The sequence below is a fragment of the Pogoniulus pusillus genome, chromosome 15, assembly GCF_015220805.1.
Source record: "Pogoniulus pusillus isolate bPogPus1 chromosome 15, bPogPus1.pri, whole genome shotgun sequence".
In the NCBI taxonomy this organism is placed as follows: Eukaryota; Metazoa; Chordata; class Aves; order Piciformes; family Lybiidae; genus Pogoniulus; species Pogoniulus pusillus.
The window spans coordinates 21867247-21881581 of record NC_087278.1 but is presented as its reverse complement, the minus strand read 5'-3'; the positions used below and the strand labels follow the sequence as shown (position 1 = coordinate 21881581).

At 47.4% G+C, this 14335-nt stretch overlaps 1 protein-coding gene across 2 annotated transcripts in view; it reads left to right on the top strand.

Moving 5' to 3' along the window:
* Positions 1–14335, top strand: part of DCP1B (decapping mRNA 1B) — a 71658-nt gene that overhangs the window by 18653 nt on the left and 38670 nt on the right. For both annotated transcript variants that reach the window (XM_064155721.1, XM_064155722.1), the window contains exon 4: positions 14210–14276. In XM_064155721.1, coding sequence (XP_064011791.1) covers positions 14210–14276 — 67 coding nt within the window. The remainder of the gene's footprint in view (positions 1–14209; positions 14277–14335) is intronic.

The window sequence follows — 14335 nt, the reverse complement described above, 5'->3', positions numbered from 1 at the left end:
GCTCTGGAAAAAAATAGGTTTGGCTAGCAGGGGGTGGACTTTGCTTCTGACACAGACAGAAAACTTCTCCTGGAATGTGAGCTTGCTCACTCACAGCCTTTTAATACGTGTGTGTATATAGAACGAAGTATTTGTACCCTTCTCTCAAAACAGGGAAGATGAATCTGTGAGCAAGTGTATCCCATGGCACATATACAGCCTGCTCGCTTCTCTCTCCTATTGATTTCATCCAAGAGCTTCAGTGCCTCAGCAGCTCCCTCTTCCTCAAAACGAGCCTTAAATCGGCTGTAAACAATGCTTTTCAATTACAGGAGGATAAAAAGCAAGCAACCCTTGTCAAGTAGGAGAGAGCATACCCTTTAAAGGACAAGGAATGTGTTCTATACAGAAACATGGTGCAACTGCTCCAGTGGAATTCCACTAAGGCTGCAAAGGCAGCGTTGCTTTTTTCCTCTTAGCTGGCACACAAACTAGGAACAGCATTGGGCATAATACTTGCAGGCTGCTGTGCTTTCATGGCTGCAGCCATTTGGAGCCCAGTTGTTGCTTTTTCCTTCTTTAGGATTTGATAAACCAGGTAGTCTTTACATCATAATGCATTGCTTAAAATCAGGCTCTCAGAAAGACCCGAGTTTTGCCTGCTAGCTTCATCATTTTGGCCATGCATACTCCTGGGTCTTTTGGAGCCTGTTTTAGTAATCCCTTTGCATAGCAGAGATACTATTTATATGAATAAAACCAATCAGAGGTGCTGTAGCTCAAAGGGGGGGGAGAGGAGGGGGGAAGAAGTTATGTAAGACACATGCTTTAGGTCAGAAGTCAACATAAAGGGACTAGGAAGATTCATCCTGTGGATCATCTACTGCTGGTTAGTGTCTTAAACAGGATAGGGACTTTCAGTTTAAGCTTCACCCATTCTCTTCTGTCTGCCTGTCTGTCAAATTTCAGTGTTAATTTGCTTAACACCATAGAGCACAGGAGTGTGCAGCATCTGTTAATAAGGAGCTTCTTGAAATTTCATAACCATTTGCAAAGGAGAGAAACAAGGTTGGATTTCTTTGTGGGGTATCCTATACCTCCCTGTGCTGCCTTCCTGCTTTTTGTTGTTGTTTTCATCTCACAGGAATATTTTGTACAATCTCTGCCCAACAGAAACCACAGTTGCAGGTTGCACTGAGAGAGTTAAATACTGAAAGAGGGGAGAGATGGAGGAAGAAGGGGAGAGATGGAGGAAGCAGAGGATGATTACAGATACATTTTATTCCTGCAGGATTATGCATGAGCTAGTAAAATCCTGCTGACATCTGAAGCAAAATGAGATATGCACTCTTCCTTTCTGTGTGAAAATAATACAATTGCTGTAATGAAAATCACCCAATGCAAAATTCCAGATTTGGATGTGTATCTCTATATACAAAAGAGCAGGGCAGCAGGCAGTGCTGCTGTTATGAAATACCTAGCTGCTAATGTCAGATGAATTTGATGTATGTGTTTTTTTCCTGTTGGATTACAGGTTTAAAATAAGGAAATGCTTACTGTTTAAATTACATTTTCTTGGTGGCAAACTTGATAGCAGGAGTACATTCTGTTTCTCCCTCTGTGTGTGTACCCACGTGATGTCTTGTGTGTAAGAATCAGAGAATCAAGCAGGTTGGAAGAGATCTCCAAGATCATCCAGTCCAATGGTTAACTTATGGTTAAATTTACTTGTCTTTGTATTTAGATTCAGATTTCTGCATGTTGAGCAATAAATAACTATTTCATAGAATCAGCCAGGTTGGAAGAGACCTCCAAGCTCAGCCAGTCCAACCTAGCACCCAGCCCTAGCCAATCAACCAGACCATGGCACTAAGTGCCTCATCCAGGCTTTGCTTCAACACCTCCAGGTACAGTGACTCCACCACCTCCCTGGGCAGCCCATTCCAATGCCAATCTCTGCCAACAACTTCCTCCTAACATCCAGCCTAGACCTCCCCTGGCACAACTTGAGGCTGTGTCTGCTTGTTCTGTTGCTGCTTGCCTGGCAGAAGAGCCCAACCCCACCTGGCTACAGCCTCCCTTCAGGTAGCTGCAGACAGCAATGAGGTCAGCCCTGAGCCTCCTCTTCTGCAGGCTGCACACCCCCAGCTCCCTCAGCCTCTCCTCACAGGGCTGTGCTCCAGGCCCCTCACCAGCTTTGTCACCCTCCTCTGGACACCTTCCAGCACCTCAACATCTCTCTTGAATTGAGGGGCCCAGAACTGGACACAGGACTCAAGATGTACTTTCTGCCCTTTGGAATTGTCTCCCATCACTCCAGTGCTCCAAAATTTGCAAAGGCAGCTCTGCAGATAAGCAGATGTTACTGAAGGCAGTTTAACAGCTAACGAGGAGAAGAAATGTCAATAGACTCTTACAGAACTTTTGCATGTGTTGAATATAACACATTAGCAGACTCTGGCAAGTCAATATGAGAAAATACATAAGATATGCTCTAAATAGAAGGCAAACATTTGAGGTTTGGGGAAGAAGAGTTGCTTTTAGCTTTGTTTTGATGGGGATTGTTTAATTATTAATTATATAGGCCTGGCAGGGACTGGCTCGAGAGCAGCCCTGAAGAAAAGAACTTTGGGGTACTGGTAGATGAGAAGCTCAACAGGACCTGCCAGTGCACACTTCAAACCCAGAAAGCCACCCAGATCCTGGGCTGCATCAAGAGAAGTGTGGGCACCAGAGTGAGGTTGGGGATTCTGCCCCTCTGCACCAATCTGGTGAGATCCCACCTGGAGCACTGTGCCCAGTTCTGGAGCTCCTGGTACAGGAAAGATCTGGAGGTGCTGGAATGTGTCCAGAGAAGGGCCACGAGGATGAGCAGAGGGCTGGAGCTGCTCTACTGTGAGGACAGGCTGAGAGAGTTGGGGCTGTGCAGTCTGGAGAAGAGAAGGCTCTGAGGTATCCTTATTGTGGCCTTGCAGTATCTGAAAGGGGCTATGAGAAAGCTGGGGGGAGACTTTTTAGGATTTCAGGTAGTGAGAGGACAGGGAAGGATGGATCCAAGGTAGAGGAGTGGAGATTTAGGTTAGACATGAGGAAGAAGTTGTTCAGCATGAGGGTGGTGAGAGTCTGGCACAGGTTGCTCAGGGAGGTGTTGGAAGCCTCATGCCTGGAAGTTTTTAAGGCCAGGCTAGATGTGGCTCTGTGCAACCTGCCCTAGTGTGAGATGTCCCTGCCCATGGCAAGAGGGTTGGAACTGGATGAATTTTGAGGTCCTTTCCAGCCCTGACAATTCTGTGATTCTTCATCTAACCATGTTGGAAGTTAAAATAATACAGGAAAGATGAAGACATTACCTGCCTCTGAACTGATGGAATGTGCAGAGTATCCAAATGGAAAAATACAGATTTGCTTTAATTCTGCTAATCTTTAGATGTTTCTTAGGTATTACTTGCTGCAGGAACAAGTATATATTACATAAGCTACTTAAGACTTGTGCTGTTGCAGGTTAAGAGCTTAGGCCAGATCTGCAAATGTATTTCCATTACTTAAGATCTGAAGGTATGCAAGGAAGAAATTAGAGATGAGATCACAACAGTCAGAATTAGAAACATCATCTATAGTTAAGGTTGCTTATTTTCCTCATGGAGCTCTCTTTGAAGTTACTCATAACTTTGTGAGAGTTACTGTAAGGGTCCAGAGCCCTGGCACAGGCTGCCCAGAGAGGTTGTGGAGTTTCCTTCTCTAGAGCCTTTCCAGCCCCATCTGGATCTGTTCCTGTGTGCCATGAGCTAGATTCCAGGGTCCTGCTTTGGCATGGGGGTTGGACCAGAAGATCTCCAGAGGTCACTTCCAACTCCTAACACCCTGTGATCCCAGGAGCTACAGTTTGTCAGACTGATAACAGTAAAACTGAGTTGTAGCCAGCAATGAGCTCTGCCCTGAGCCTCCTCTTCTGCAGGCTGCACACCCCCAGCTCCCTCAGCCTCTCCTCATAGGGTTTGTGCTCCAGGCCCCTCACCAGCTTTGTTGCCCTTCTCTGGACACCTTCCAGCACCTCAACATCTCTCTTGAATTGAGGGTCCCAGAATGGGACACAGCACTCAAGATGTAGCCTGAGCAGTGCTGAGTCCAGGGGCAGAATAACCTCCCTTGTCCTGCTGGCCACACTGCTCCTGAGCCAGCCCAGGATGCCATTGGCTCTCCTGGCCACCTGGGCACACTGCTGACTCATGTTCAGCCTCCTATCTCCCAGTACCCCCAGCTCCCTCTCTGCCTGGCTGCTCTCAGCCACTCAGTCCCCAGCCTGTAGTGCTGCTTGGGGTTATTGTGGCCAGAGTGCAGAACCCTGCACTTGGCCTTGTTCAATCTCATCCCATTAGCCTCTGCCCACCCATCCAGCCTGTCCAGGTCCCTCTGCAGGGCTCTCCTACCCTCCAACAGCTCCACAGCTGCTCCTAGCTTGGTGTCATCTTCAAACTTACTGATGCTGGACTCAATCCCCTCATCCAGATCATCAACAAAGATGTACAAGCAGCAGTTTCAGGTGTTGAGGAGTTAGGTTTGTTTTCTACTGAGCCATTCATAGGAAGGAAGCTTTTGTTGACTCAGGATATTTTGATTGAGATTTCAGCCTTGCTGCAGACTTATTTTTCCTATATCAAAAAGGATACAGCACTTTCACCCACCAGTTGTTTATCCTAACCCATCCTCACGTAGCTTTTACGCTCCTTGAGAACTGACTGATGAATAATTTCCATGACAAAAGGCAGTGGAGCTCCAGTCTGATGTGGGCATTTCAGAAGTCTATTGTGAAATAGTAATGAGAACCATTTGTTTTGTGGGAACAACTTTATATGAGAACAATAAAGAATCTATTAAGAACAACTTGTTATTTAAGGGATTGATAGGTTGACATCTACAGACTTTCTGCCTTCACTTCCATCTCATGCATCATCGTGATTGAAACATGATTTGGAACCAAAAATGCAGGGAATGTGACTGGAAAGGGAAAAAAAACATAAATGCACTGAGCCAGATGGGTCACAAGGTAGGTGCTGTTCCTGTGTTGTGACCAGACATTTCTTGTCACCAGAGTATGATTTTAAAGGAAGTCTTGAAATTCATTTTACTTTTGGGTGCATTTCCAAAAGGTAAGGAACAGAATCAGAATCACACAACACATCTGATTGGAAGAGACCTCCAAGCTCATCCAGTCCAGCCTTCCACCCAGCACTGCAGGGCCAACACTAAACCATGTCCCTAAGCACCAGCTCCACAGGCTGCTGAAACACCTCCAGGGATGGGGACTCCAGCACTGCCCTGGGCAGAACATTCCAAGGGCTGAGAACCCTCTCTGGGAATAAATATTAGCATCCAGCCTGAACCTGCCCTGCTGCAGCTTGGAACCATTTCCTCTGCTCCTGTCCCTTGCCACCAAGCAGCAGAGGCTGCTCCCTCCTTGCTCCAACCTCCATTCAGGCAGCTGCAGACAGCAATGAGCTCTGCCCTCAGCCTCCTCTTCTCCAGCTTGCACACCCCCTGCTCCCTCAGCCCCTCCTCGTAGCCCAGGTGCTCCAGGCCCTTCTCCAGCCTCCTTGCCCTTCTCTGGACATGCTCCAGGACCTTCTCCAGCATCCTTGCCCTTCTCTGGACATGCCCCAGGCCCTTCTCCAGCCTCCTTGCCCTTCTCTGGACATGCCCCAGGCCCTTCTCCAGCCTCCTTGCCCTTCTCTAGACATGCTCCAGCCCCTCCATGTCCTTCCTGGAGCGAGGAGCCCAGAACTGAACACAACACTCGAGGTGTGGCCTCCCCAGTGCTGAGCACAGAGGGATGATCCCCTCCTGTCCCTGCTGGCCACAGTGTTTCTGCTCCCAGCCAGGATGCCATTGGCTTTCTTGGCCACCTGGGCACTGCTGGCTCATATTTAATCCACTGTCAACCAGAACCCTCAGGTCCCTCTCTGAGTTGCAGCTTTCCAACCACTCATCCCCAGGTCTGCAGCTTCCCATGGGGTTGTTGTGGCCCAGGAGTGTCACCTGCTGATGGACTCTAATGTCTGCTGAGCTTTATGTAAATAAATGGATCAATGGGCTTTAAAGCTTCCTAGGGCACTACTGTAACTTTAGCTTTGTGGCTGTTTCAGAGGCCTTACAGTGTGCTACTTTGCTTCTATCTGCTACAGAGTTGATGTTGGTTTTTTTTTCATTAAGCAGCTCAGAAAGCTTTTGATTAAAAGTCAGCCTGGTGTCAGGCTATCACATCAGGGCCTCAGATGTGATTTAGTGAACAATCCACCATCTCCAATTTGCCCACTTGCTGCCTCATGCAATTAGAGTGAGTTGTGGATGCCTCTTCCCTGGGAGTGTTTTAGTCCAGGTTGGATGAGGCTTTGAGCAGCCTAATCTGATTGAGAGATGTCCCTGCCTCTGCTGAGGAGGTTGGAGTGAATGACCTTGAGTACTGTGTTCAGTTTTGGGCTTCCCAGTTGAAGAGGGACAGGGATCTACTGGAGAAGGGCCAGCAGAGGGCTATGAGGATGATGAGGGAACTGGAGCACTGCCTGATGAGGAGAGGCTGAAGGACCTGGGGCTGCTTAGTCTGGAGAAAAGGCTGAGAGGGGATCTAACAAATGTCTATAAACACCTGAGGGCTGGAGGTCAGGAGGGGGGGGACAGGCTCTGCTCACTGCTCCCTGGGATAGGACAAGGAGCAATGGGTGTAAGTTGCAGCACAGGAGGTTCCTCCTCAACACAAGGGGGAACTTTTTGACTGGAAGGGTCCCAGAGCACTGGCACAGGCTGCCCAGAGAGGCTGTGGAGTCTCCTTCTCTGGAGCCTTTCAAGGCCTGTCTGGATGTGTTCCTGTGTGACCTGAGCTGGACTGTGTGGTCCTGCTCTGGCAGGGGTTTGGACTGGATGATCTCTTTGGGTCCCTTCCAACCCCTGACATCCTGTGATCTCTGAAGTCCCTTCCAACCTAAGCCATTCTATGATTAATAATTTACACAATCAGAGGTATTTTGACCTTGAGGAGATGGTTCATGGTTTTAGGTGCTTAAACTTGTCCAGAGAAGGGCACCAAGGCTGGTGAGGGGCCTGGAACACAGCCTCATGAGTAGCGGCTGAGGGAGCTGGGGGTGTGCAGCCTGGAGAAGAGCAGGCTCAGAGCAGACCTCATTGCTCTCTACAACTCCCTGAAGGGAAGTTGTAGCCAACTGGTGTTGGTCTCTTCTGCCAGGCACCCAGTGGCAGAACAAGAGGACACATCCTCAAGCTGTGCCAGGGCAGGTTCTGGATGTTAGGAAGAAGTTCTACATGGAAAGAGAGATTGGCATTGGAATGGGCTGCCCGGGGAGGTGGTGGAGTCCTCATCCCTGAAGGTGTTTAGGAGGAGGCTGGATGAGGCACTTAGTGCCATGGGTTAGTTAATTAGAAGGGTTAGGTGACAGGTTGGACTGGATGATCCTGGAGGTCTTTTCCAACCAGGTCAGTGCTGTGATGCTGTGAATATTTGCTGGCTCTGTCTGAATGCCTGCAGATTGCTCACCCAACCAGCGTGGCTGCTAGAGGATGGCAGTGATATTTTAGAGTCCATCCTATTAAGAAATAATTGTTTCTTCTGTTGATTTTTAAGGCATAGCTCCAGGCACAATTGAACAGATGGCAGTGAGGAACTTATTCTTGACTTCAGGAGCGTTGCAAATCATTGCCCACTCTCAAACCGCCTGCTTCTGGTGAAAGGAATTTGGAAGGAGTTTTGAGTGTTGTTGGGGTTTTTGCTGTTGGGTATTTTCTTAGTATGGGATATTTTCTTGGTATTGGATTATTTTCTTAGCATTGGATATTTTCTTAGCATTTTGGGGTGGGATTTTTTGTTCCCAAGGTTGCTTGAGCAGTTCCCTCCTCCAGTGGATTGGATTGGTCACTCTCCCTGTGTATTCCTTAGTTTGCATGGAGATGTCTCTGATCCAGGAGTCTTTTAATAAGCAGCTTTTTTTCCTGCTTGTTCATACATGTGAATCATGGAATCAACCAGGTTGGAAGAGACCTCCAAGCTCATCCAGTCCAACCTAGCACCCAGCCCTATCCAGTCAACCAGACCATGGCACCAAGTGCCTCATTGAGTCTTTTCTTGAAGACCTCCAGGGATGGTGCCTCCACCATCTCCCTGGGCAGCCCATTCCAATGCCAATCACTCTCTCTGTGAAGAACTTCCTCCTAACATCCAGCCTATACTTCCCCCAGCACAACTTGAGGCTTTGAAGGTTTGAGAGTTAAGGAATGCAGCTTTATATTTACAGCTTAGCACAATATACAAGCAGATAGTTACAATCTATAGAGGTATAGACAGAAATAGACAAAGGTAATACACAAACACAACAGCCCTTCGAGAAACCAGAGTCCCCAGAAGAGGCTCCCAACCACCCTCCCACCTTCTTTCCACCCCTCTACCTTATCCCAGAGTTTGCCTTACGTGCAAGGTGAGTTTGGAGGATTGGAAAGGGGTGGGGGTGTAAAAGCAGAAGGATTAGTTACACACAACAAGGCCAGGGAGAAGCACAGACTCTGAGAGACAGAGACACATGCACACACTGTGTTATCTATGTTTGTGTTCTTGCTTTTATACATCTCAGCAAGCCTCTGAGTGAAGCAAACATCACCACTGTTTCCTTTTCACAGCCTATCATCTAATTTCTCTCATTAAAATATTCCAGTTAGCCTCAAGCCAGCCCAATACATAATATCTTAAACATTTGAAATAGTGAAATTACCAAGCCATCTTTTTTCTTCTCTGTCTTGTGAGTTCCCAAGTTAAGTGGATCAGGAGTTTTGTCAACCTTTAAATGAAAGAACAGTGTCTGTCATGGTCTAGCTGATTGGACAGGGCTGGGTGATAACTGCATGATTTTGGAGTTCTCTTCCAACCTGGTTGATTCTATGATGATTTAACACCACATCCCTGGGCAGTCCATTCCAGTGCCAACCACTCTTTCTGTGGAGAACTTCCTCCTAACATCCAGCCTAGACCTCCCCCAGCACAACTTGAGACTGTGTCCCCTTGTTCTGTTGCTGCTTGCCTGGCAGAAGAGTGTTACTCTTCCCATGTTATGCATTAGGATCCAAGGACAGAATAGTTGCAATTACAGAGATCAATTAAGTGCAATCTATCTGACTTTAAATTACTAAGGTCTGTTTTTTTTCCCCAGTGTATTTATCATTACTATGTTCAAAACCATTTCTTACAGACTTTGGTTGTGACTATAAGTAGCTGGTGTTTTTGCAGGTCATGCACTCAGATCTCACACCCATGCCTAGGAGCTCACATCAAGCACTGGGCAATGAAGCATTGACAGTCCAGTCAGTGACAGCCACTTAAGCTGACATTTCACAGCTTCTGTGTCATTGCATAATATCTCCAGGGCAGTGTCAGAGATGGAACCCAGCTTGCCCACATAGCATGCAGCTGCCTTAGCTGCAGGGGATTTTATATCTTGCATTCTTTGCTGCAGTCCTCTCACCCTGTGCTGCAGAGTAGAATATAGAACTTATTGTTGTCTACAACTACCTGAGGGGTGGTTGTAGCCAGGAGGAGGTTGCTCTCTTCTCTCAGGTGGCCAGCACCAGAACAAGAGGACACAGCCTCAAGCTACACCAGGGGAAATTTAGGCTCGAGGTGAGGAGAAAGTTCTTCACTGAGAGAGTCATTGGACACTGGAATGGGCTGCCTGGGGAGGTGGTGGAGTCGCCGTCCCTGGGGCACTTCAAGGCAAGGTTGGATGTGGCACTTGGTGCCATGGTCTGGCCTTGAGCTCTGTGGTAAAGGGTTGGACTTGATGATCTGTGAGGTCTCTTCCAACCTTGGTGATACTGTGATACTGTGAACTTCCACAGGCAAGTCTCCTTCACTGCTTTAATACAGCTCAGTGACTGGATTTCAGGCAGTACACTGTTTAAATTCTACATCACAAATTCAGAGCAGATTCTACAGCTTCCACCTTACAATTTCCATTTTTTTGGCTACAGATAGAGTACTCAATACTACCTATCAGCAGTAGCAGGCAGTTGCTATCAACCAGATGACAATTTCTAGCCTATCAGTATCTGAAGCATTATGAACATGAAGAATTGATCAAGTTCCATAATTCATGCTGAAAAGTAAGGCATTCCTCTTGGATGATTTGTTTTACTCTTCATTTGTCTAGCTGCAACTTCCAGCTATCAGATTTTTGCCTTCTGAACAGACATTTCACTTTCAAAGTTTTGGTTTCAGTGTTCCTACACCACATTTATGTTGAAGCTATTGCCCCACAGACTGCACACAGTGTTTAAGCTTGGTAGAAATGATGCAGAGCTATCAGAACTATTGACTAGATACTCCCCCGTAACTCCAAATGTTTTTGCACTTGCTGGTGTTGTAAAGAAACAGTAAGTAAGTAAAATTGTTCTTCAACTGTCATGTTTTATTCTTGGGATCATGCTTCTTAAGTTATTTTATTCACAGAATCACAGAATTGTCAGGGCTGGAAGGGACCTCAAAGTTCATCCAGCTTCAACCTCCCTGCCGTGGGCAGGGACACCTCACACTAGAGCAGGTTGCTCAGAGCCACATCCAGCCTGGCCTTACAAACTTCCAGGCATGAGGCTTCCACCACTTCCCTGGGCAACCTGTGCCAGTCTCTCACCAACCTCATGTTGAAGAACTTCTTCCTCATGTCTAATACCAATCTCCTCTAGCTTGGATTCACCTCCCCCCAGTCCTGTCACTACCTGACCTCATAAAAAATCCCCTCCTCTGCTTTCTTGTAGCCCCTTTCAGATATTGGAAGACTGCAATAAGGTCTCCATGGAGCCTTCTCTTCTCCATACTGCACAGCCCCAACTCTTTCAGCCTGTCCTAGCAGCAGAGCAGCTGCAGCTCTCTGATAATCCTCATGCCCCTGCTCTGGACACGTTTCAGCACCTGCAGATATTCCTTGCAGTAAGGGTTCCAGAACTGGACACTGTGCTCCATATCAATTTTGTGCTCTTCCACTCCATTGCAGATGTGATCCTTTTGTTCACGATGCCATCTTTCAGTGGTGTACTGTGTCCAGTTCTGGGCTCCTTAATTCAAGAGAGGTGTTGAGGTGCTGGAAGGTGTCCAGAGTAGGGCAGCAAGGCTGAGAAAGAGCTTTTAGTCTTGATTTATGGGTAACCTGTGACTCAGGGAGAGGGGCCTGGGGGGTTCTGGTTGACAGTCGATTAAATGTGAGCCAGTAGTGCCCAGGTAGCCAAGAAAGCCAATGGCATCCTGGCTGGGAGCAGAAACACTGTGGCCAGCAGGGACAGGAGGGGATCATCCCCCTGTGCTCAGCACTGGGGAGGCCACACCTCGAGTGTTGTGTTCTGTTCTAAGCCACTCACTCCAGGAAGGACATGGAGGGGCTGGAGCATGTCTAGAGAAGGGCAAGGAGGCTGGAGAAGGGCCTGGAGCATGTCTAGAGAAGGGCAAGGAGGCTGGAGAAGGGCCTGGAGCATGTCCAGAGAAGGGCAAGGAGGCTGGAGAAGGGCCTGGAGCATGTCCAGAGAAGGGCAAGGAGGCTGGAGAAGGGCCTGGAGCACCTGGGCTACTAGGAGGGGCTGAGGGAGCTGGAGGTGTGCAGGATGGAGAAGATGAGGCTGAGGGTTCATTGCTCTCTACAACTGCCTGTAGGGAGGTTGGAGCGAGGAGGGGGCAGCCTTGGTGCTTGGTTCTTGGTGGCAAGGGACAGGAGCAGAGGAAATGGTTCCAAGCTGCTGCAGGACAGGTTCAGGCTGGATGCTAGGAAATATTTCTTCCCAGAGAGGGTTCTCAGCCCTTGGAATGTTCTGCCCAGGGCAGTGCTGGAGTCTCCATCCCTGGAGGTGTTTCAGCAGCCTGTGGAGCTGGCACTTAGGGACCCTTCAGTGCTGGGTTGACTGGATGAGCTTGGAGGTCTCTTTTGACCAGATGTTTTCTGTGATTCTGTGATTTTTCAGATTCTAAAGTTTCTAATGACTAACATCCTTTCATATTTAATAATGTCAGTTATATGATTTCAGTAATCTATTTAGCTTATCCGATATTAATTGTATCTTGTTGATTTGATAGCTGCCTTCTATCTTACTTGTGTGTAATCTTAACAACAGAATAACTTTGCTGCTTTTTTCTTTTCTATGATGTGATCAATTCATTACTAAATGTCATTTCTCTTAATAAATTACTTTAAAACTCCTGAAAGTGGATAAACAGATGGGTACCATCTTGTCAGTATAAAAGTACTGCTTCTTACTGGGCTTCTGGTAGCTGATTGACTTTGTTAGCAGAAGATCATAGAATCAGTCAGGGTTGGAAGGGACCACAAGGATCATCTAGTTCCAAATTCCTGGGCATGCCCAGGGACACCCTACCCTAGATCAGCCTGGCCACAGCCTCATCCAGCCTGGCCTTAAACACCTCCAAGGATGGGGCCTCAACCACCTCCCTGAGCAATCCATTCCAGCCTCTCACCACTCTCATGCTCAACAACTTCCTCCTCACATCCAGACTGAACCCACCCAAGATACTCATCTTTGATTTGTTTTTTCTTTTACTATTTTTTACCAAACCCACTTTCCCCTCCCTGATTCTATAGCTGAAGCTGGGCCAAAAAGGGACTTACTGTTTACTGGTTTGTGCAGCAGAAGAACAATTTGCTTTGTGCCTCTGTTGTTTAGTGATTCATTTTCAGTGTTAACATTTTAGTGCAATTACCACTCTGCAGATGTCACTTAAATCAGGATTGCCTTTTTGTTAAACAGTCTGAATAGGGATGGAAGGTGGCCACAAGGAATCTGGTTAGATTGAATCCTCATTAGATGTTAAGTGTTTTCATGCTAGTAGAAAGCTTACAGTGAGCTTTGCCTTGAATGTGTCGTTAGTTTTCAGCAGTGGAGAGTCTGCCAGGTTCTTTGGTAGACAGCTGCAAGTTGCAATCATCCTATGTTCTGCTGGCTCTGGGCTCTTATGGATTGGTGTGCACATAGTGTTTTATCCATGTTGGGTTCTGCATTAATCAAGACCATTACCATTAGTACACATTTTTATTGCTATTATTAATATTTTTATTTCCTTAAATGTAAGTTATAGCAGAATATAGTACTGTAGTGAGCACCCTGTGAGAAAACATAGAATCAAAGAATCACAGAATCAGCCAGGTTGGAAGAGACCTCCAAGCTCATCCAGTCCAACCTAGCACCCAGCCCTAGCCAGTCAACCAGACCATGGCACTAAGTGCCTCATCCAGGCTTTGCTTCAACACCTCCAGGGATGGTGACTCCACCACCTCCCTGGGCAGCCCATTCCAATGCCAATCACTCTCTCTGACAACAGCTTCCTCCTAACATCCAGCCTAGACCTCCCCCACCACAACTTGAGACTGTGTCCCCTTGTTCTGTTGCTGCTTGCCTGGCAGAAGAGACCAACCCCACCTGGCTACAGCCTCCCTTCAGGGAGTTGTAGACAGCAATGAGGTCTGTCCTGAGCCTCCTCTTCTGCAGGCTGCACACCCCCAGCTCCCTCAGCCTCTCCTCACAGGGCTGTGCTCCAGGCCCCTCACCAGCTTTGTCGCCCTCCTGTGGACACCTTCCAGCACTGCAACTTCTCTCTTGAATTGAGGAGCCCAGAACTGGGCACAGCTCTCAAGGTGTGGCCTGAGCAGTGCTGAGTCCAGGGGCAGAATAACCTCCCTTGTCCTGCTGGCCACACTGTTCCTGAGCCAGCCCAGGATGCCATTGGCTCTCCTGGCCACCTGGGCACACTGCTGGCTCATGTTCATCCTCCTATCTCCCAGTACCCCCAGGTCCCTTTCTTCCTGGCTTGCATTTGCATGCCACACCAGCTGCAGTATATCAGCCACTGGAATCTAATGGAGAGAACTGAGAACACAAAAAAAACCCAGAGGAAAAGGTTTGAAAGAAAAAAAAAAGAACAACAAACCCTCTCTGGTTTGGTGTTGTGAAGAAAAGGATCAAATACCTCTACCTTTATGGAAGATTGAAGAGCATGTAATTTACATCCCTTGAGATATGCCTTTGATCTCTCTGTATTTTGGAGGATCTGAGATGTCATTCCTGTGTTTGTAGAAGGGGGAAAAACTTCTGGCAGAAATAACTTTAACTCTTCCTTCCCAGATCCCTTTTAACTATCTGCTGTTTGAAACGGTGCTGATCCTCTGTGTTTGATGTGCATTTACAGTGTCCATCTATGGGATTTGGTTTTATGATAAGGAAGAATGCCAAAGAATTGCAGAGCTGATGAAAAAGTAAGTGCTGGGTACATGAGACTTTTGTGCTTCCTTGGATGTGTGTATTTCTGCATGCT